This window comes from Lissotriton helveticus, chromosome 2_1, assembly GCF_964261635.1.
Source record: "Lissotriton helveticus chromosome 2_1, aLisHel1.1, whole genome shotgun sequence".
Classification (NCBI taxonomy): domain Eukaryota; kingdom Metazoa; phylum Chordata; class Amphibia; order Caudata; family Salamandridae; genus Lissotriton; species Lissotriton helveticus.
In genome coordinates this window covers 1,686,720,024-1,686,743,195 of record NC_136059.1, presented here as the reverse complement: position 1 = coordinate 1,686,743,195, position 23,172 = coordinate 1,686,720,024, and the positions used below count along the sequence as shown (strand labels likewise).

At 42.8% G+C, this 23,172-nt stretch overlaps 1 protein-coding gene across 1 annotated transcript in view; it reads right to left on the bottom strand.

Moving 5' to 3' along the window:
- The window catches only part of PTBP3 (polypyrimidine tract binding protein 3), a 634,697-nt gene that overhangs the window by 82,383 nt on the left and 529,142 nt on the right, over positions 1 to 23,172 (bottom strand). Inside the window, exon 10 of the mRNA XM_078676642.1 lies at positions 15,830 to 15,863. Within this exon, the coding sequence (XP_078532768.1) occupies positions 15,830 to 15,863 (34 nt within the window). The remainder of the gene's footprint in view (positions 1 to 15,829; positions 15,864 to 23,172) is intronic.

Sequence of the window (23,172 nt, the reverse complement as noted above, 5' to 3'; positions counted from 1 at the left end):
AACATTAGTCCCAGAATTGCCTGAAGTGTTTGGTCTACCTTTGGGATTAGGAAATAGGTAGATTAGTTTCCCTTGTCGATTGCTAACCTTGGTACTATTTCCAAGCATCCTTTTCCAACAATTGCTCTACCTCCGAGTAGATGGGATGTTTCCTCCCTAGAATGGACCTTTCTTCTTGGTCACCTGGATGGAGGAATCTTGCTTAGTTCGATGCACTATCCATACTGTATTATGTTTAGAGTCCATTTGTCTGGTGTGATGTTCCTCCACTCTTGAAGGGAGTTTTTTTTATTCTGCCTCCTACTGGTGTTGTGTGTGGGAGTTTTTGGTCCTTGATTTTTCCACTCACTGATGTTGTTCATTAGTGCTTGGCGACTGTGGCTAAGTCACTTATTTGAGGGAGTTGATCATAGATGGCATTGCCAACTCTGCTGAGGTTGGGCTGCTTGACTGATAACTTGGTACATTTGGTGGGATGCCCAATATTGGAAGCTGCCCCTTCCTGTGGGCCTTCATCAAGGTAAGGTCCTCCATCGCAAATTTCCTCTGAACTGCAGACCTCCCATCGATTTAGCTGTCTCGTTTGCTTTCGTCATCTGGTTTAGGGTTTCGTCGACTGCACTCCAAACAGCTATTCTCCACTGAATGGGGCATTAACAATCTTCGCTTGAACCTCAGGCTTGAATCACAAATTTATGAGCCAGAAGTGGCAGTGTAGGGCGACGTCAATCATTCTTTACGGGCTGGATGCATCCGCTGCGTCTAGTGTGGACTATGTCAAAGAAGAGAGCAGGGAGTGAGGTCAAGCACAATTGCACCTATCCTTAGTACTATTTAGTAGAGATTTCTAGGTGTCACGGACCGGAGATTCACAAGCCCCTAAATCTCCTAAGACACAGGTCTTATTTACAACTTTAACACACAATGGTCCAGCACACTAATCAATAAGTACATTCCAATTCTCCAATATTATTGGTAAGAAAATTGTTTCAATTTAGGTCAAGCGAAGACAGCAATTCAGCAGAGTTGTTTGTAGTTCAATCTTTATTCTTTTGTTTTGTCTTCAAATAAAAACTGTAGCCGTAGCCAACGCATTTCGTCCTTCACGTACTTCTTCAGGGCAGAGAAATCATATAGATGTGATTTGGTCTTTATCAAGTATTTTAAGTGTTTCCCCGATGGCATCAAACTTAAATTCGGATTACCTTGAAAAAAGGGTGTTTTTATCTTTTCTTTGGTTTCTATATGTGAACGACTTTCAGGGAAGTTGTCGCAAGGTGCTCCTATATCAGGGAAGCTCCGGTGTCCAATATTCAGTCCTGTTATGCGGTCCCCAATGTTTGTAAGGGATTTCAGACCGGCTACACGGTTTGGCGTCCTCCGTGGTTGAGCCTAGTGCGGACTATGTTCTTGCCATCTTCCATAAGGTGAGATGCTCATTTCCTGTATTGTTCCTGGAGAGATTATTAGTTATGACATCTCCTCCCAGTGCTGGTAAACATGGTGATTTAGTAGGGCGTTTGAGTTTGCGATGTGCCACTGGTTCACTGTTCTTTCAAATTTTCGACCCATGAGGTCCATACTTTTACTCTCCTTATCTGAAGTTAGGCCCAAAGTAGATGGGATATTGTCCCTCTTTCTCGTGGTTGTTGTGATAATCGAGTCTGCTGGAACAATACCCTTTTTGTAGGCAGGATCTTGTCAAGAGAACTTCTACTTTTTCTCTGACCTTGGTGTAACGACTCGGCACGTGGCCGGTTCTTTAAAGGCCTTCCTCCCCTGGTCCAAAACACAGCTTGAGCAAAAATAGACTCTCTGATTGTGTGGGCAGAAGAGTCTCCAGCAGGAAATTAGATTGCAGAAGTTACCTGATGGTGATGGCCTTCATGGGGAGCTGTATACCCCTTCCTCTGGTGAGTCCGTCTCAATGTCTTGCAGTTGAGTCTCAGGGGTTTCAGAAACCTCTAAACCCTGATACAGTCCTGCTATCTTCTCTTCCTACTCTTCATAGAAGAGTTCCTCCTCCCATTCTTCCCTAATCTCTGGTGTTAGTGGAGGATCGATTTCCTCAAGGATATTCTCTCCCTAATCCTTCGGTGTTGCAGCTTTTCTCGGAATTCAAAACTCCTTTAGACTTTCGGCAAAGTGCTTGCTTTTGTGGAGCAGAACTGCTATTTCAGCTTCAAGACGCCCTTTCTGTTCACTGAGAAGGTTCTCAGACGTCTTCCACTTCGACATTGAAGAGTCTTTCACCAACAAAGTGGTAATCGAGCATGATGATCTGCTCGCAACTTCATGTTTCGAAGTTGAAACATCCTTTTCTCATCCGTCCTTCGAAGACCTTGACTTGTGTGGAATTTTTCTTTCTGCAGGTGTCCCTTTCAAGGACTCCGAGGGGCTCCTTAGCTCGGGTCGCAACTGTGGTCGTCAAGTGCTCCCTTCAAGGCCCTTGAGTCGAATGTGTGAGACTCCGGCATGTTTTGAGGATGAAGGTTCTTTTACCTCAGTTGCGAGTGTGTTCTTGCCCCTCTGGGCATCAACTAAATCTAGGTCGACTTCCACGGATTCCCCTTCTACTCTTTTGGCGACGTTCCTTGTCGCTCAAGAGGTCCAGGTCTCGTAGGGAAGGGGGTCTGCTACCCCTGCACGATGTGGTGGGCTCGCCTCTGCCTCTAGCTTATTCTGTGTCAAAGCGGAGCAGGTGCTGCAGTCTTCGCTGCGATGGTATACAGGCAGACAGTTTGCAGACCGGGTGTTTGTTCTTCTGTGAGAACCTGTGGTGGCGGTTCTTGCAGAACTGTAATGGTGTCTACTCCATTAGACCGCATAGGGAGCACCCTATACAGGCATTCTCCAATACGGGCATTCTCCAAATCTGTTAAGGAAATTAGTCTCCATCCCTTGAAATCTCCTTCGGTACCTTCCTTAGATGTTCTTCTCTACCTTTGGTGGATTTTCAGCGATCTTCTCCTGAACTTCTGTGAACAACTTCTTCCAAGTGTTGGAGTGCCTTCAGTAAGCATCCAGACCCAATGGCAGAAAAAAAGAATCTGAAGATGGCGACCACAGGTGGGAGCTTCCACCAAAAATTAAAAAAAAAGCTAGATGAAGGCCTAAAACATTAAAGAGAATTCCGGACCCAACCACTAGATGGGAGAATAATGCACAGCATGTGATTTCAGAAAAGATTGAGGCTGCAAAATGTTGGGTATCTTGACTAGACTCACTAGTGGACATTGCAGGTATGCTGCCACCATTGCTGTTGGACACCTCCTGTGGGTTTCTTATATCCAGCTTTCTCAAGCTGACCTCATGGGCCCATCTTCCTCTCCTCAATGGCCAACTTTTTATCCTCCAGAGTCTGCTCCTTTTCCAACTTAGCAAGGGCTTGCTCCTTTTCAAGTATGCAAGAGCTTGATCCTTTTCTATTTACAGTTTTACAAGGGCCTGCTCTTTGTTTAATTTAATTTCTTTTAACTCCAGCTTTAGCTTTCTCTCCTTCCTCCTGTCCTCCAGCTTCTCTGGGACAGGTTCTTGAATATTTTGAAAAAAGGGACCCCTGCTATAAATAACAGTTCCTAGGGCAGGGAAAATATCACATTGTTTGGCGGTCATGTAATTGCCGGCTCTAGCTGACAGAGGGCACATATACTTCGCTCAGCCACAGGAAACATTCACAAATAGTGGATCATTCGCCACACATTGATGGGTCTGGGAGAATTAACACCTTGGCTGCTAGAGATATTTTCCTCCTGTGCTGCATTCCATGATTTCCCATCGTTCATGACAAGGTCAGCTCGTCATTAGCACAGCTCCAGTGTGCCTCATGACGAGCTGAGCTCGTCATGAGCATGGAAGGTGTTAATGTAGAGCAATTGGTCCTTGTATTCGCTAACAGACATGCGTCCATCCTGTTTAGTCGTTTCTTCAGCCTACCCCTTTGATGAGGCTGTTTATTTTAACTGAAATCCTTTGGATTTGAACATCTCCAACAAAAAGGTTGGTTACTCACAAGATAAAGGTCTTGAAGTTGCTTTCCTGAAGAAGGCGGTAGTACACCGAAACACATGTAGAGAGAAAGAATATAAGCCATAGTGATTGAACCTTTTGGAGTTATAAATCGGGAGAAAATACATTGCATACAAAGAGATAAAGAAAACAAATTATAGTGATTGAACAGCAGGAGTTAATATCTGGAGATATTACATTGTATATCAAGACTGCACTATAAAGAACCATTGGACGATAGGAATTTTGATTGAATATATATATATATATATCCAAAAGGCAACTCTTGCAAGTTAACGAAAGCAAGAGCCACACCGATCCAGATAAGGGGTTAGTTGTTTATTTTACGGGCAAAAAAACACAGACGCGTTTCGAGCACACAAGATAGATAGATATATATATATATATATAGTTTTCCAGCAAATGTCCCAATATGAGAGGAGCGGCCAAAAGCTGGTGCAGGCGGCGAGGTTCGGGACACCCTCGCAAATTTGTAATTACAGCAAAGTTTTCTTCAAAGGAAGACGCCGCACACCACCTCAGTTATATGACAAGTTGTTTATTTCTTGTAGGTTCCCCACCTACGCGTTTCAGACAGATACACTGTCCTTGATCACGGTTAACAAACACGTGTCCATCATTGATTTCTACCATTTATACCGACTAACTCCACCTGGCAATTAAGGTGCATTGCGGGTGCCGTAGTTTTAATGCATTTTTTATCTTGCAATGCGCTAATACCCAACCGGATCGCGGTATTATAATGGCATTCCTTGAACATAGGGTTATTATTAATCATTGTCGTCTATTTTGTGTTGTCACATAATACCAGACGATATAGGACCACGGGGGAGTCAGGGACTGAGTGTCCATGTGGGAATTAGTTAACTAAATGCCCAAGTCCTCCATTACTCATGGCGTATGTGAGGCTGAGTGCCTGCCGTTCGATAATGTCATTATAAACTTTGATCAACAGTCGGGTTCGCGCAAAGTTAAAAAGCTATCAGTTACAATATGTCATATCAATTCGCTTTGTCCAACTAGTAGGATTTAGAATCAAAAGATTAGTTATCTACATAAGCAGTGTTCAAACCAACAAAAATATTTACAAGAAATGTTTTAAATATTTGTGAAGGAGTGTTCAGAAGGCTTCCAGGACAACAATTTTTTTATAAATGTACGCTCAGTTCCTCGTCCATATTCAGACCCCACGGCTGTCTAGTTTTGAACCTGATGATTAGTTTAGATTCGAGGCGTCTCAATCTTGTTACTCGATCGCCTCCTCTTTCATTTTCTCCCACCATGGCAATTCCCGAGTATTTCATATTTTTCCATGTTTTGCCAGGGTGTGTCTTCAGATGTTTTGCCGTTGCGTAACTCATATCATTGTTCTGGATCGCTCTGGTATGTTCAAGTATTCGTTTTTTGAGTGGGCAGATAGTAGAACCGATGTATTTTTTACCACAGAAGCAGACAATTTGGTAAACCACGAAAGATGAATCACAAGTTATCTTGTCCTTTATGTCAAAAATTCTTCCTTTTGGATCTTTCAAGGTTTTAATGTTCTGGCCGATTGTGCAAGCTTTGCATGTTGTGCATTTGCTGAAACCCAGTTGTCGTTTTTCTAGCCAACTCAAAGTTTTGATTTCCTTTTTAAAGTGGCTATTTACTAGGGTGTCCTGTAGAGAGGGCGCTTTTCGATAAGTGATTAAAGGTCTGTCACCTATTAGCGATCCTATCTCGTTGTCCTTTTTCAGTACATTCCAGAACTTAATCAGAATTTGACGGATTTTATAACTCTCTTGAATATGTCAAGATTAGTCGTGGTTTTTCATCCCCATTGTTCTCTGTGGGTTTACCTTTGGGTATCAAGGTTTCTGCTCTTGTTTTGGCTCTTGCTTTTTGCTCGCCCTTGGTTATATCCGCCTGTTTGTATCCACGCTGAATGAAACGGTCTCTAGTTTCTGTGAGTTTGTTTTCCAGTTCAGTTTCTTCCGAGCAGTTCCGTTTCATTCGGAGAAATTCCCCGTAGGGAATGCTTTGTTTCAGTGAGGTGGGATGGAAACTCGTTCCATAAAGCACGCTGTTCGTGGATGTTTTTTTTCGGAATACTGTAGTCTCCAATTTGTTGTTGTTAATGTAGATCTTGGTGTCGAGAAATTCTATTTCTTTCTTTTGGATGTTAAATGTGAACTGTAATCCTACATTGTTCACATTCAGAATATCAATATATTCCACTAGTTTTAGTTTGGTCCCTTTCCACAGGAGGAACAGATCGTCTATAAATCTGAGCCAGACATGTGGTATATGGCTCATTTTCCTCTCTCCAAGCTATGTTTTTTTCCCACCAACCCATGGTGAGGTTGGCATAGCTTGGAGAGAAGGAAACTCCCATGGCACAGCCACAGACTTGTTTATAGATTTTCTTGTCGAAGGTGAAAACATTAACAACAAATTGGAGACTACAGTATTCCGAAAAAAAACATCCACGAACAGCGTGCTTTATGGAACGAGTTTCCATCCCACCTCACTGAAACAAAGCATTCCCTACGGGGAATTTCTCCGAATGAAACGGAACTGCTCGGAAGAAACTGAACTGGAAAACAAACTCACAGAAACTAGAGACCGTTTCATTCAGCGTGGATACAAACAGGCGGATATAACCAAGGGCGAGCAAAAAGCAAGAGCCAAAACAAGAGCAGAAACCTTGATACCCAAAGGTAAACCCACAGAGAACAATGGGGATGAAAAACCACAACTAATCTTGACATATTCAAGAGAGAGTTATAAAATCCGTCAAATTCTGATTAAGTTCTGGAATGTACTGAAAAAGGACAACGAGATAGGATCGCTAATAGGTGACAGACCTTTAATCACTTATCGAAAAGCGCCCTCTCTACAGGACACCCTAGTAAATAGCCACTTTAAAAAGGAAATCAAAACTTTGAGTTGGCTAGAAAAACGACAACTGGGTTTCAGCAAATGCACAACATGCAAAGCTTGCACAATCGGCCAGAACATTAAAACCTTGAAAGATCCAAAAGGAAGAATTTTTGACATAAAGGACAAGATAACTTGTGATTCATCTTTCGTGGTTTACCAAATTGTCTGCTTCTGTGGTAAAAAATACATCGGTTCTACTATCTGCCCACTCAAAAAACGAATACTTGAACATACCAGAGCGATCCAGAACAATGACATGAGTTACGCAACGGCAAAACATCTGAAGACACACCCTGGCAAAACATGGAAAAATATGAAATACTCGGGAATTGCCATGGTGGGAGAAAATGAAAGAGGAGGCGATCGAGTAACAAGATTGAGACGCCTCGAATCTAAACTAATCATCAGGTTCAAAACTAGACAGCCGTGGGGTCTGAATATGGACGAGGAACTGAGCGTACATTTATAAAAAAATTGTTGTTCTGGAAGCCTTCTGAACACTCCTTCACAAATATTTAAAACATTTCTTGTAAATATTTTTGTTGGTTTGAACACTGCTTATGTAGATAACTAATCTTTTGATTCTAAATCCTACTAGTTGGACAAAGCGAATTGATATGACCTATTGTAACTGATAGCTTTTTAACTTTGCGCGAACCCGACTGTTGATCAAAGTTTATAATGACATTATCGAACGGCAGGCACTCAGCCTCACATACGCCATGAGTAATGGAGGACTTGGGCATTTAGTTAACTAATTCCCACATGGACACTCAGTCCCTGACTCCCCCGTGGTCCTATATCGTCTGGTATTATGTGACAACACAAAATAGACGACAATGATTAATAATAACCCTATGTTCAAGGAATGCCATTATAATACCGCGATCCGGTTGGGTATTAGCGCATTGCAAGATAAAAAATGCATTAAAACTACGGCACCCGCAATGCACCTTAATTGCCAGGTGGAGTTAGTCGGTAGAAATGGTAGAAATCAATGATGGACACGTGTTTGTTAACCGTGATCAAGGACAGTGTATCTGTCTGAAACGCGTAGGTGGGGAACCTACAAGAAATAAACAACTTGTCATATAACTGAGGTGGTGTGCGGCGTCTTCCTTTGAAGAAAACTTTGCTGTAATTATATATATATATATATATATATATATATATATATATATATATATATATACACATACACACACATATATATATATATATATATATATATATATACACATACATATTGAAATGTGACCATATCCCGATTGATTCCATTTTTTTGATTGCAAGATGAGGATGTATGTATAAGCATGCAGGTATGAAAGATTATATGCATGGTGATATTGTTTGAGTAGCATGAACTTTAATCTATTGGAGTAACGTGCAATGCTGATTCACAAGATACTTTGTATTCATAGGACAGAATATTAACATTTTCCATTGTGTATTATCAATAAAGATATGAATAAAAATAACTTTTTTTTTCTTTGAGCCATATATATTGCATACATTGATATACGAATGATTGCGGTTGCTGGGGGTTTTCTACAATGTTGACAGATTCCTTTAAGACACACTGCTGCCTAGTCTGCTGAGCACTTCCAGTCCTGCTGAGGATTTTAACCCCTCACATCAGTAGGCTGCACGACATGACCTCCTGACAGGTCCGGCTCCAATTCCTCCTCCTCAGACTCTGAGCCCTCCATCTCATCATCTGTGTGGGCTGCTGCCCATGCTCTTAAGGCTTTTTGAATCTCTGCCTTCTTGGCACTTCCTTTAGTGAACACCCCTTGGCAGAACCACTTGAGCTGGGCCACTGTGTAGATCTCCAGATTGGCCAGCTCAAATTCCATATTGCCACATAAGGCCACAAACATGGTAGAAAAAAATTAGCATTGGGCAAAAGACATTTGGAAAAATCAAAGATTTAAATTTAAGGAGAATTGAAAAAGGTTCACAATGGTCTTAGTATAGAGTTGTAGTGAACAGTGAATTACTACATGGTATTGCACAAACAAGTCCTATCCTCACTGCTGACCACCAATGTTAGAAATGGGGTTTCTGGTTGGTAAAGGTATGCATCCTGTCCAAACAGGGACGACCACTCTGGTCAGGGTAAGCTATACACATACTAAAAGATAACCTGTGCTTACCCTCTGGTAGCTTGGCAGAGAGCAGTCAGGACTATCTAAACAGGCAATCTGTAAAATATTTGTGCAACACACACACACACACACACACACACACACACACACACACACAATGAAAACACCACAAAAAAGATATATTTAGAAAAATAAATTACTACATTCTGAACAAAAAAGACTAAACCGGCAAAAACCAATGAGTACAAGTCGAGATATGAATTCCAAAAGAGTAAGTGTAAAAATAGCATTAAGAAAATAGCGCTTTAGGGGTAACTTGGTCACGCTGGACCGGGGCAAAATCAACAGTTCAAGTAGACCGGGATGGAGCGCAGGCATAGTACAGGAGCCACGCAGGCCCTGGGGTACAGGGTACCTTGATCCTAGTTGCAAACACGAGAAGTGGGGTCGGTATAACTCCTGCAGTTGAGGGAATGCGATGATTTTACACATGCGTTGAGAGAGATGCATTGATTCCAAAGCTAATGTGCCGGATTTCTCCATGTTTTTCTAAGGGATGCGTCGGTCTTCCTTCAGTGGTGGCGGCGATGCGGTGGTTGATGCAGGGGTTCAGTTGAAGCTGCTCAGGCCCATAGTGCGGTGCGCTGATTCTGATCCCACAACAGGATTGATGCGTCAATTCTGCTTACAGCAGACAGGAGATACGTCAATTTTACTGTATTTTGTATCAGTGAACCAGGAGCAAGGGTAGCGACTGATTTTCCTGTGTCCCAACAGGTGGCAAGCCAACAAGCCATTGGAGCACACTTGGCTGGGAAGACAGAGTCCAGCGTTCTATCTCTTTCAGAGAGCAGCAGGCAGCACAAAAGAAAAGCAGGCCACCAGTCAAACAAGGAGCCCTTTAAACAGCAAATAAGTTTGTTCTTATGACAGAGTTTCAGTTGTAGATCCAGAAGTGTCCGATTTGGTGTGGTCAGAGACCCAGTACTTATACCCAATTTTGCCTTTGAAGTGGGGGTGACTTCAAAGAAGGGTCTTTGAAGTGCACAAGTACCGTTTCATCTCAGCCTGGCCCCAGATTACCTGCGGGGGGGTAATCAGCCCTTTGCATGGGGTCAGGTCACTACCTATTGAAATGTGTGTATCAGTCCCTTCCATTCTTTCCTGCCCAGGAAGAGTAATCGGAATGCAGATGTATCTACATGGGTACACACCTAGCCTTCCTGTGTTGGTGGCTGTCTAAAGGGAATACACAAAGTGTAGCTGTTATCTACCCCAGACATGTATTGGAGACAGGCTGCAAGGCACACAGAGCTATAAGTGCAGAGAAATGTCCACTTTCAGTAAGGTGAATTTATCAATATCATTTCAAAGTTATAAAACAAAACAACTACTCCTTTCTAATCCGGAATTAAACTTAAAAGGGTATTCAGGAATTCCCAATGTTAACCTATGAGAGGAGCAGGCCTCCCAGTAGTCTCACTACCAGGACATGCAAAACATAAAAGTATATGTCCTACCTTTTACTTATACAGCACCCTGCCCTTAAGGCAACTAAGGCCTATGTTAGGGGTTAAGCGTGTAATAAAAGGGGAGTTTAAGGCTTAGCAAGTAGTTTTAAATGCCATGTTGAAGTGGCAGTAAACTACACACACAGGTACTGCAACAGCAGGCCTGATACGTTTGAAAAGCTACTTATGTGGGTGGCACATTCAGCACTGCAGGCCCACTAGTAGCATCTAGGTTACAGGCCCTGGGTATATGATATACTACTTTACAAGGGGCTTGCATGTAAACTAGATCTACCAATTGTGTATATGCCTGTGTCACCAGGTTTAGGTGAGAAGCACATGAACTTTAGCACTGGTTAGCAGTGGTAAAGTGCTCGGAGTCCTGAGGCCAGCAAAAATAATCTGCAAAAAAAAGGAGGCAAGCAGGCAAAAAGACTGGGGAAAGACCACTCTAAGGCTGACAGGTCTAACAACTGGTGAGAGACTTGCTCAAGGCCTTGCTATATTCAACTGTTGGGTTTTACACAGATGTGCTAGGGTGGACCCTTTTGCCAGGGTGCAATGCCCAATTCTCAGTCCCCGAGATATCAGAGTTCAGGTAGTCCGAACTATTCATTCTTGGGGTTGTTTGACTACTCCTGGGCCTTGTGGGCCAGTATGGCTCAACCTTTGTTCCGGTGCCTCCAATTGTTTTCGGATATTCCCTAGCATTTCGTAGGCCAATGCATGTGCACCACTTTTGGCCAGTTGCCAGACTGTAGTGCAAACAATTTGCCACCTAGCTTCAGGTTTTTTTTAAATGTGGATGTTTGGCACCTACATTGCATACACAGTATCTACCTAGGATACTACGCAGGACAGAGCATAGCTTAATTTTATACTGTCTTCTCATTAATGTAAAAAAAAAACATTCATTGGTATAAAGTTTCTACTAAAAATTGTAACCAAATCAAATGCATTTAAACTACAGTATCAAGCTAAGAATTATACAAAAAAATGGTGTCTATTTTACACAGCCTTCCACTGGCTGCCAGTGGAGGACAGAATGGCATAGAAATGTGTTTGCTTTTTACTTAAATGCTTTGAATGTATCCCCATCTGGGTGTAACATCCAACTGATGGAATGTTTATAAGCTAAATAAAGACTGATCACAGTGGGGGTTAGAAGATGGATACCATTGACCTTGCTGCTGGTAAAAACTGTCAGACCCAATCAGACAGGAAACCGACATGAAAGACTTCAAAAGGAACCTTAAGAACCATTTCTTCTAAAATCCCAACCACATTGATAACGAGGATGCTTGTCGTAAGTGTCTTAATAAGATGGCTCTTCTTATAATTATTGTATATTCTTTTATTCAGACTACAATGATTTGTACATCAATTTCGATCACTTCATAATGTGACTTAATATACATTTAAACATCAACTTAGGACGACATCATATTTTCTATATACAATTCATAGATGTTTGACCCCTTTTCTATTTCGTGCAGCTTAAAGGGGCCTCACAACATAGAATGAACATGGGACCAATAACCACCGTATTGTTCTGTTTTATTAGATTAGCGGCTTATAAATATGGGCCAAATTGAGTTACTTTCTCTTAATGGCCCTTTCTGATCTATGTTGGTAAGATTCGACCTCAGATATAAGAATATTGTTGACAGGATTCGGTTTTTGCAATACTCTGGAAAAAACTCAACATCTGGATATAGAACACTTTTGTAAATACTTCATTATGAATCACCTTCTGTGCATTACTTTGTGCTTCATTCAACAATCTTAATAGTCTATTGTCGTGCTGCTAGGTTTCCTGTAGTGAATCCTACTTAATTTGATGGATCTTGTGGCATTCTCCATTTGTTTTTGTTGCCCTCCCTTCAAATGTCTGCTATGTTGTGTGTATATTTGCAAAGTGCACTATCACCCACGACGGTATCCTGCTACTTTGGTACAAACCACAATGTTGATACCCTAAGGAACCAGCAGGGTGGCTTCTGACACTTTTCTTAGAAGCAGATCTTTGCTAAAACATCTTGGTAGCCAGTGTTGGTCTCATCCGGCCTGCAAACTGGTTCCAGTATCATTGTAACTCCTATGGAGGCGGATGTCCCACAGAGGTAGTTGCTTTTCTTTGTGGCCTACCTCAATGAAAACTAAATTAGCTCAAGACTGGCCAGGAACTGGCCAATTTGTCAAAAACTAGCTTCCCTCTGCCTTTGCACAATTGACCTTCCTGCAAGGCGACAGCTGGTTGCTCCTTCTCAGGCTGGGCCTCTGGTTTCGTTTTTACCTCGTATGCTCTGCCATATCCCCATGTTGATATCTGGCCTCTGGCTGAAGTTTGTCACTTCTTCTCTTATTATTCTGTTATTTCATGATTGAAAAGTATAGACCATCCCAAAAGGCCTTGATGAAGGGTTACATAACGTAAAACATTCAGAGTGCAAAAGTCCAACTTGATGGTACAATACATGTAAGCATCCTCAACTGACTTGGTGTTCCTGACAGAAATTCTTTGTTCCGCCTCCTACACCCCATTGCTTTCCAAAGGCACTCCGAGTTCCTCTCAACTTCAGCTTAAAGTGAGGGAACCGTGGAAGTTTCCCACCATCCAGAGGTTATATAAAATCTCTTTATTTGGCCTAGTCTAAACTGGGTTCTCTTGTGTGGTTCAGAATGTAAGCCCCTTGTGGGCCCACATTGGAACCGCGTAGTTTGACTGGTAACTCACTGATGTGCTTTACTTTACCTCAGATTTGTCACAGGGAGTTCCTTACTGTTCCCTTAACCTCTAGGGTCAGTCGAGATGTAGTTATGGATGCCTCCCCCAGGATCATACGTGGTGCTGCTGAGTGCAGGGGGTGGTGTCAGTGACTTGGCATCACTGTAGAAAGTTGGCTATCATTTTCTTTCATTTTGCTACCTTTCTAGCTTAGACATTACAGTAATTAAGTAAATGCTGGGATTTGGAAAATCATTCTTGCCACCTCCTTTGTCAGGAATGCTTGGCTGGCATCTATAGTTCTCCTTCTGCAAAGCCAAAGTAAGATCTTTTAGCATTCTTTAAAAAAACAAAAAACATTGAAGTCAAATCAGGAATTACTTTGACTATACTTGCAAGAGAGCCTAATAGTGGCACAGGAGTTAAAAAAAATGGGGATGACTTGAAACTGTTAGCAGCCATGCACAACTCACAGCTTGTACCAATAAAGGATTATCTGATTCTCATGAGGGAAGGGTCGCCTAGAACTAGGGGGTCAAACAGTAGAACAGATACCCTTGTAATATATTACTGTGCCATCCATTTAACTTGTTGAAGTCTCTTCAGCCAAAGGCTTTCGAATAGGTTTTGGAAGAAGTACCTCTGGTCTTAATCCAAAAACAACTTTTAGAACAGGTTCGAGGCAAAGCTTTAGCAGTATGTACCAAAAGACCCTGAGCATCAGTAAGCTGTGGAGGTTATGATGGTGTACGTATGCGTTAGCTGGATATCATGTTTCATGCACGCTCACAGATGTAACCTGACAGTACATCTGTAAGCAGTGTGTTGAAAAGGTAGAAGATAAATGAGAATCAATCATTTGGGCAGTGTTTTATTCCAGTTTTTGCATCCATGTTACCCCCATTTTGAGGTATTCGTACAGGCTGGTACACTGAATCCTGCTAACTAAGTGGTACACCACGAAGAAATTATCAAACAATTTCTGACGTTCCTTGGCAATCTCTGTAGGGGTTCCTTTTCATTTTGCAATAACAGCCCATAGATGGAATCATAACCATAACATGGCCCTCAAGACCAAGCTCCTGCTTGCTGTGGGCGAAGCTAATGGTAATGTTTGGTCTGACACTCTGGTATCAGGAGAGAGCATCTAATATACTAAGAGAGACCGGAAGTAAAAAAAAAATGGGATGTCCTATTGGAAAATATAGAAACTAAAGACCAGTAATCCTTCAGGGAAACTTCTCACAGCAGTTAATATTCATGAAAATCAAATGGCATTTCCATTTCTCTGATTTGTTTAATAAAAAAAAGTACAGGATCATAAGCTGGAGGACCACCAACCACTTCAAATTGTGTCAGAAGTAAATCATCCATATTTTGAAGAGGTGCTCAAGACAATATAATCCAAAACAAAGAAAAGTGCCATGCCTGTACACAATTCCTGCTTATAGAAGTGAGAGGTTCAAGAGATCAGGGATTTATATATTCCAAGATCACCTAATTTTAAGAAGAGGCTACTATGGTGCATAGCCGAAATTGTCCCTACAGCGGGCTGATCCACAAGAAGCACCTCCCACCAACTGGCCATTTCACGACCAAATAATCCTCGCAAATACACTTCATTTCTAGGCAAGGTTTTTGTGATGAGGTGCAGTGCAGTGACTAGCCAGGCCTGATGTGATGTATAGTATGACAGGAATTAGAATGCCAAGGATGCATGAACATGGAATCCAAGATCTGCCACCAACGCGCATTAGTTACAAGGAAAGAAGCTCCCATAAAAAAGATAACTGAAGGAAGCACTTGCCTGCTCTGCAGTGATCTACACTTGCCATAGGTAAGGAGTCAAAGTCACTTCCTTCCAATGCATTTGTGGCAAATGGGCAACAATGGTAACCTTTCCACTTTCAAACTACAGAAATCTGGCACTCATAACTCCTCAACCACCATCAAAACCACAAAAACTAGAACATGTGCTTGCTCTGTATTATCCTTGTTAACCATGTCTACGAATAGAAATAGTTCGTTAGCAATGAGTTAAAACTTGCAGATACCAAAACTATCATATTTAGTTAGCTGAGTTACCTCGTTTTGCTGAATTCTTAACAACAATTATCAACCTTTTTTTCAACTTAAGCCCCAAAAACGTTTCAGGACACAACGGAGGAATCGTAGAGGGAGCTTAGAAGACAGCATGGATAAAAGTCCAGAGGTGGGATCAGTAACTCAGAAAAATGCCCCATTTAAAAAAATAAAAAATGTTTGCCCATTCAACACAAGGAGACCGCGTTCATCATGAAGAGAAGCAAATAAGCAGAACATATTTATGGTGAAACAAAGGCAAGCCCAGGATTGGAAGGAAAAAGAGTCCCTCATAAACAACGAGCCATCTACTAGTCTTGAATGTTCCACAAGCCGTATTCTGAATCACAGGCAGTGTTCTTTTGTAAAGGTATTGCCAAGTTTCCTACTGAGTACAACTGTAAACCCAGTCATAGAAAAATACATTGTAATATTGAAAAAAACCTTACCAAACAGGATGAACAGTGCGTGAGGTGTAATGGCCTGTCAAAAAAAGAGAAACATTAAGAACAAGCAGTAAAATGCCCAAGGAAACAATGCACAACATTCTAGAAGACCTGCATATCAAAACATATCCGAACTTTAAACGGTGTGCAGTGTTTTTAAAGTGGATGAATGTGACATTAATGCGGGTAGTGGGAGTTGATAGTGACGAATAAGAATCCGCCTAAAATAAAGGGAAGACGTTTTATTAAAATATACAGCGAAGGTAAATGCCAGAACTAAGAGCAGTAAAAATGCTGGAATGCATCAAGCCCACCACAGGAGAGTAAGGTACCTGGGTCAACCCCACTATCTGCCCTGCTCAAAAAACATGAAATGCAACTTGCTAACACAGCCAGCCTTCTCATCCAATCCCTCTCCATCCTAGTCAAAAACAAAAAAAAAGTGCCACGGCCCAAGGTATCGCTAAGGATGAAACTGCAGCTTGTACCACTCACGGTCCCTGCCACTGCTGCAAAACTTAAGTGTCACTGGCCTGAGGCACAGCTATTAATAATAGGGTTCTGCACCAGCAAACACTGGCACAAATTATGCGCTGCTCTAGTGCCAAACCCCTGGAACTGCTCACAAGCAGTGGAGTGGTAGCACTGACCCTGGCATCTGGATCCATGCGAATGGTTCCTTCAAGCAGCTTCCACTATTTCAGGACAACTGCCCATAGTTATCTTACTAGGATTCCAAATTAAACAACCATTCTGAGAGCTGATCACCATTCTGTAGAAAGGTAGGATCCTTCTGCATGGGTACCCCCACTTTTTGCCTGGCACTAAGCTGTGTTTTGACCAGTCTATCTGCTTTCTCCCTAAACTGTATGTTATGTACTCAGGTACACTCCAGATTGGATACTGGGGTACCCTTGACAGTCCCCAGTATATGGTACCCATGTACCCAGGGCATAGGTATCCCAGAGGCCTCCCATGGACTGAAGCATGTATTATGCCACCCATGAGCGGCTATGCAAAATGGAACTACAGGTCTGCCATTGCAGCCTGTGTAAGTTGGTGCATGCGCCACTTACTAAAGATATAGATTACTATATCTAAGGGTCACTGCACCTAAAACCTAGAAGTCACCCCTACAGCATGCCTTTACAATACTGAAGGCAGGGTGCTTTGTTCTAAGTCAGTGTGCGCCCCTGCATGAGCAGGCCACCCCTGAGCTTTCGGAGTCCATTCTCCCGGGTTGTCAGTGAGGCAGCAATATACAGGGCTAATAATTGACCGCGCTATGATCATCTTGAAAACAGCTGCAACAAACCCTATCATGTTTGGTGTCCGCTATGATCATCTTGAAAACGGCTGCAACAAACCCTATCATGTTTGGTGTCAAACATGTTGGAATCATACCCCCACACCTCCCCTCTGTCCAGGTCCTTCCCTGGGAGGGTCCCCTGAATATTCCCAACCCTTTCCTTAGGGTATCTAATGTCTTACCTGTGAGTAGGTCCTTAGATTCGTTGTGGACAAGATTCAGAACTGAAACCACTGCACTTCGACCGCCAGGGCACTCTGGACTTCATTTGGGCCTGACTTAGTCTCCCTCTCAGTCTGTGCCTGTGCACCATACATGATCCGTGCAGGACCGGTGGAGCATCCAAGACACCTGAAGATAATCTCCCTTGGAGCGAAGGAGTCACTCCCCTGCATTTGCAGGCACCGAAACACTGCTGATCGGCTTGCTGATTCAGAGCTCCTACAGACTCCGAAGGGTTCAACACATGAGGTGGGTTTCTACATCCCTCGAGACCCGAGCTGCCCTCTCACTCAGTTTGAGGTCAGAATCCCTCGTGGGGGCTGCAATACCCAAACCCCTGTGCACCGCATACTTTTGCAAGTGCAAATGCTTGTAGGCAATTCTGCAGCAAGTGTATTGGGCTCCAAGTAGCCCCAACCTCTGGCAACTTCTCCTGCAAAGATCTTGAACCACATTGCACCGTGATCTTCACGGCCTCTTGTTTGGTAAAGCTGCTTGAGGTCCTCTAGCGACTCCTGTGCCTCCGGCCTGTGGGTCCAATTGACAGATATCTTTGCTTTCCTTGGGCTCCCCTGATTTTTCATGGCCTACCTGGACTCCCCTCCTTGTGGTGAGTCTCCTGGACCTTGCTGGTCCGAACAGTACACTTTCTTGACCTCCTGCATAGGTTGCCTGTGCCCAGGCTTGTCGGTGCTCCAGCCAGACACCGACCCCTCAGCTCTCGACATCCTTTGTGGGACAGCTCGTATCCGGCTCCTGGTCGTCCTCAGTGTCGCCTGGTCCTTGCAGCTGCGGAGACAAGGTCACCATCAACGATCCTGAAGCACTCGACATCAGTGGGAATTCGTCTACCGAGCCCCTGGTCACTCAAGTGACCCAGACTCTGTCCCCTCTGCTTTCAGGTACTCTTCATCAAGAATCCAAGTTTGTATTCTCACGAACAAGTTCTCCTCTTCCAGCAGTGGCCCTTTCCTGAAGTCCTCCATTGGGTTCGACGATAGTTTCCGACACCACTTCACCCCTATGTACCCGGCTTCCCTGGGATAGGTAACTTGGGTACCTCAGTAATACGTGGGTGGGGTGGCTCTCCAACTTTCTGTCTTCCAAGGGGTTTCTTCAGGGTGCACTGGGAAGGGTCCCTATTCTTTAAAATTCCAACTGCGACTTTTACATAGACTTGTACGGAGCACGCAGTCGTGTTCACAGACTGCACACACTCTCTGTGGGGTCCCCATCTACTCACCTTGGGTGGTTCCTTGGGGCCTCAGCAATTTTACGTCCTCTCGACATTATCTTGACTCGTGGTTCTTATATGACTTTTAGTATATGGTTTGGTCCCTCCCTGGGGCTCACTGTGTATTAGTGCGATTTACTGTGATTTCTTTGCTTAAGTATTGTGTGCTTTGTGTATATCTCCGTGTGGGAGATACCGTAGCGTACTAGATAGTGTTATATAATAAATACATATTTTTTAACTACTGTGTGGTTCTCTTTTCATTTAATCTATACTATAAGATTGCATTCTAGTTAAACAAGCTGCTTTGCACTCCTTCAAGACTAAGCCTGAAGACTGCTCTCCACAGCTACCACTTGGATAGCTTTCCAAGGTTGTCGAAGACCTCTTAAATCACCATAAGGGTTAACTGGACTGGTGCAAGGTGCCCACTTACATAAGTGGACATCATATACCAGGCCGCTTCTAACACATTCCAGTTAATGTCTATCAATATGGCCTTATTTCATCGAACATATCGGACTATGCACCACAAGCTCCTGCAAAGAGGTGGCTTTTCAGTGCCAACCACCTCAAGCCACTTGCTCTTCGGTCCCACCACCCGTGGCACTGCAGATCTTTGGTGCAAAGTTCCATGGTTTCCATCATTAGTAGCATTTACACTGCCAAAAACTGTCAAACTGTCAAATTGCCCTTACGGCCCTGAATTTGTTTGCTGAGCTGAGCCACCGCTGGGGGCCAAGGGGGCCAAGGACCGGAACGGACCAGGAGCATCGCGGAGGGAACTGGACTACCGCTCTCAGGTTCCTTAGCGCCATCGTGCACCTGTCATCACTGCTAGAGCGCCAGAAGGCACAAATAACAATTCACAGGGGCTCCAGCAGCGCGGGACGCCTTTACACTGCCAAAAGCTGTCAAACTGCCAACTTGCCATACCGAATTTGTTTGCTAAACTACTGCTGGGGGCCAAGGACCGGAACGGACCAGGAGCATCGCGGAGTACCATGGAGGGATCTGGCCTGCAGCTCCCAGGGTCCTAAGCGCCGTCGCGTACCTGTCATCACTGCTAGAGCGCCAGGAGGCACAGATAAAATCTTGCGTGCTCACCCATGCCAAGGGCGGGCCCGTCCTTGCCAGTCATCGACCGGAAGAGGCCAGGCTGTGCCACGGCTCTTGGCTGTCTGCTACAACCTGTACACATGAAGGTACTGTGTCCCTAATCCTACCTATAAAAGTGCAAGGGTATTGCTTGCACCCGATTCTGCAATAGACCAATTGGAAGCAGATTATTGCTGGACTATGGTATATCAATAGTTATGTGGCCATTCCCAAAGTATTGCTTGAGTCCCTTCTGTGAGACATTAACTCTGTGACTGATTATAGTAAATTGCAAGTAAGAGGCTCATACCGAATCATACTCACAAATACCCCAAAGGAACGCAAAACTGAATTAACATGGGGAAGAGGAAATCATCCTTCATACCACATAAGAAGAAGAAACAGAGCAAAGAGGGGAAAGGTCCTTGTTTGACATTGTTAAATTATTTGACAGGCTCTATGGGTGCGATAGAAAAGCACATTTTAACTGCAGAAGAGGCAATGAATCCAGATAAAAATTATACTGTGGAGGGTCTTACTCTACCTGTTAATGACAAAGGGTCCACTGATCCATTGGTTGAAAGGCACAACGGAACAGATCAAAGAAATGGTTGCGCTGTGAATGTTTCTGACCATATTTTAGAAATTGATCCTGAGACTGACCCCCAACCACCATCAAAGCAACCTAGAAAACCAGATACTGCATCTAAGTTGGGTAAGAAATCAAGTACAAAGGGCATGGTAACCCTGTGTGAAACACAAAAAAGCGCACCAAAAAGGGTAGGACGTCTGCAATGAATAAAATAACCGGGTGCGAGAAGACGCTAGCTAGCTCGGACTCTAGAATGCAGAATGAAGTACTAAAATTGAAAAATAAATTGGATGCCCTAGATAGTTTTCTTAGGGAGACTTTAAATAATCTGAGTGGAAGACTGGGGGCAATGGAAAATGTATTATCTAAATGTCATAACAAATGTGAGTTTATTTTATCTGATTCTAATGTTGTCCAAAGTACCTGTAGAGTGAGTACTAACCCCAGTATCCAGTCAAACACCTATACCCCCAGTGAATATCCGCTAGCTTGTAAAAGTGTTATGGGGACACATCTTAAGTCAACCCCCCCCAAAGCAGAACTGTAATCAATCAAGTGAAGGGGCCTAAGGTGATGAAAGAAACAAGACCTATGAATGATCCTGAGTCTGAAAAGCTAACATATATAGACTTACCACCAGCATCAACCCCGTACACAGTAGTTTTAGCCAATGTCCCCAGACTGTGACAGGGGATGGTTGAAACCTGTGAGAGCTTGAGAAATCAATCGCTATCCTGGCTCAGGAGCAAGACTGGCCTAACTGATAGACTCTTTTTAGAGTTTAAAATGGCAAGAAGGGTGAGCTGGATAGGGAGTGGGAGCAAGGACATGGCTGGCGATTGTGTTACATTAAATGTTAAAACCCCGCAATTAATACAGTCTGTTTTGAGTAGGGCTGGAAATTGTTTGATCTCAGCACAATATATTAATCTTTTCCCATTAGGAGCCTTCTATAAACCCAGCTGTTATGCCTATAGTAGAATAAGCAGGGAGGACCCATTGGTAATCTATAATTCAAGGTATGGTGTACCCACTCAATCGTTTTAATGCATTACCAAATTTGGAAGAGGTGGACTGACTGAAGGCACCCGTCAACAGTATAGCTAAACCTATCCATAGGAGCAGTATGCCCGAAAATAGTACAGATATACTATCTTTGGATATATGCAGTAGGAACGATGCATCGAGGATCGACAGGGAGGAGAATATTACTGGGGGAATAGGCACATTTGGCACATCGCGAAATAGTCATCCCAACCATTTATGATAAAAGACCTACTCCCTCTACCTATAACTGTGGCTGCCCCAATACTATGCCTTACACCGGAGGATAACTATTTGTCACTTAATAAAGGTGAAAGCCCTGATTCTCATGTAGATAATTTTGGTAATGGTAATTGTAACTTTATGTTTTGGAATATAGCCGGTTTAAAATCTAAGGTGACGAATAGGGTATGGAATGACTTTATTCAGAAGTTTGAACTTATTAGTTTACAGGAAACATGGGCGGTGGAGACAGTTCATATAAATGGCTATAAAACCCTACATAAACCAGCAATAGTTTCATTGCATGGAAGAGCTAAAGGGGGTCTCTGTACCTATGTTTCGAACCTAGTAAACTTTGGTAGAATTAATATGATGGCTGAGGATTCCTTTTTTATCAGATAATCAGTTTCCCTGTGCATAAAACCTGTACAGTGATATTAGTGAATTATTATAATAACGTTCCCCATGACTTAATAGAGAGTATTATTAAGGCCATACATTATGATCTACAGAAGTTAGAGTAGTCTGTAAGTAAAGATTTGCTTATAGTGTGTGTGTGTGGGGGGGGGGATTTCAACTCTGCGTTATGTCAACATTCAGATACTGGGAATTGTGGCATTACCTATGACACGGAGACGATCCTCATTTTCCTCACTCAAGGTATGGTGATAGTTTAAATGAAATAGTGTTTCAATTCAATTTAGGATTCGCTAACACCTTATGTATTCCCGTGGTCATCTTTAGTCCTACCTTTAATGGTTGTGGAACATTTTCCACAATAGATTTTATGCTGGTTTCGCACAGACACTGTTCAAGAATGACCAATTTTCGTACTCATAAGATCGCTTTAAGCGATCATTTTCCGCAGAGCTTGGGTATTCTTTTATTTGCACAAGAGGCAATGAGGGCTAATAGCCCCAACCTCATAATGAGAGATATATTCCTATCCAGGCAAAATGGATATGTATTACGCTGGGACAAAATAGAACCAAATGAATTCATGAGAAAGGTTGTATTGGACTGCAATGATAAGATCATTTTATTTATTTATAGCTGTTTTATAACGCGCTCTGTTACTACCAGAGTATCCTAGCGCGAAAGAGGAGAAAAAACAAGCAGGTGGCCAAAGAAAACAGAAAAAATTTGAATAGTCTAATAAGCAAATCTAAAGAGATGAGTTTTCAGTGCCTTCTTAAAAGGTACAAAATTCTGAATTGATCTTAAAAACAGTGGTAGAGTGTTCCAAGCAGATGCCGCAAGGACAGCAATTGACTGTCATGGCCTGTCTGGATGAGAAGTCCACATGCAAGGAAATCGTTAACGGTTTTAATGTCATTACAGACCATATCACGAATGCTCTCACGCGTACAGTTAACAATAAGAAAGAAAACTTAAGGAAAGAAGGGCGGATTGATTCCAACTGCACAAGGGCTTATAGGAATCTTAAGAATGCCCTACATTCGAAAGATAAAAACAGATCAGAGAGGTCTGTAAAGTGTGCCTTAAAAGATAGAAAAAATGTGTTAAAAACAGAGGTATGGACAGCATTACGCGAAGCATCTGTTATCAGAGACTCTGGCGCTATCTGGAAGGAAGTTTACGCCCTTTTTCTGATAGATGGAGAC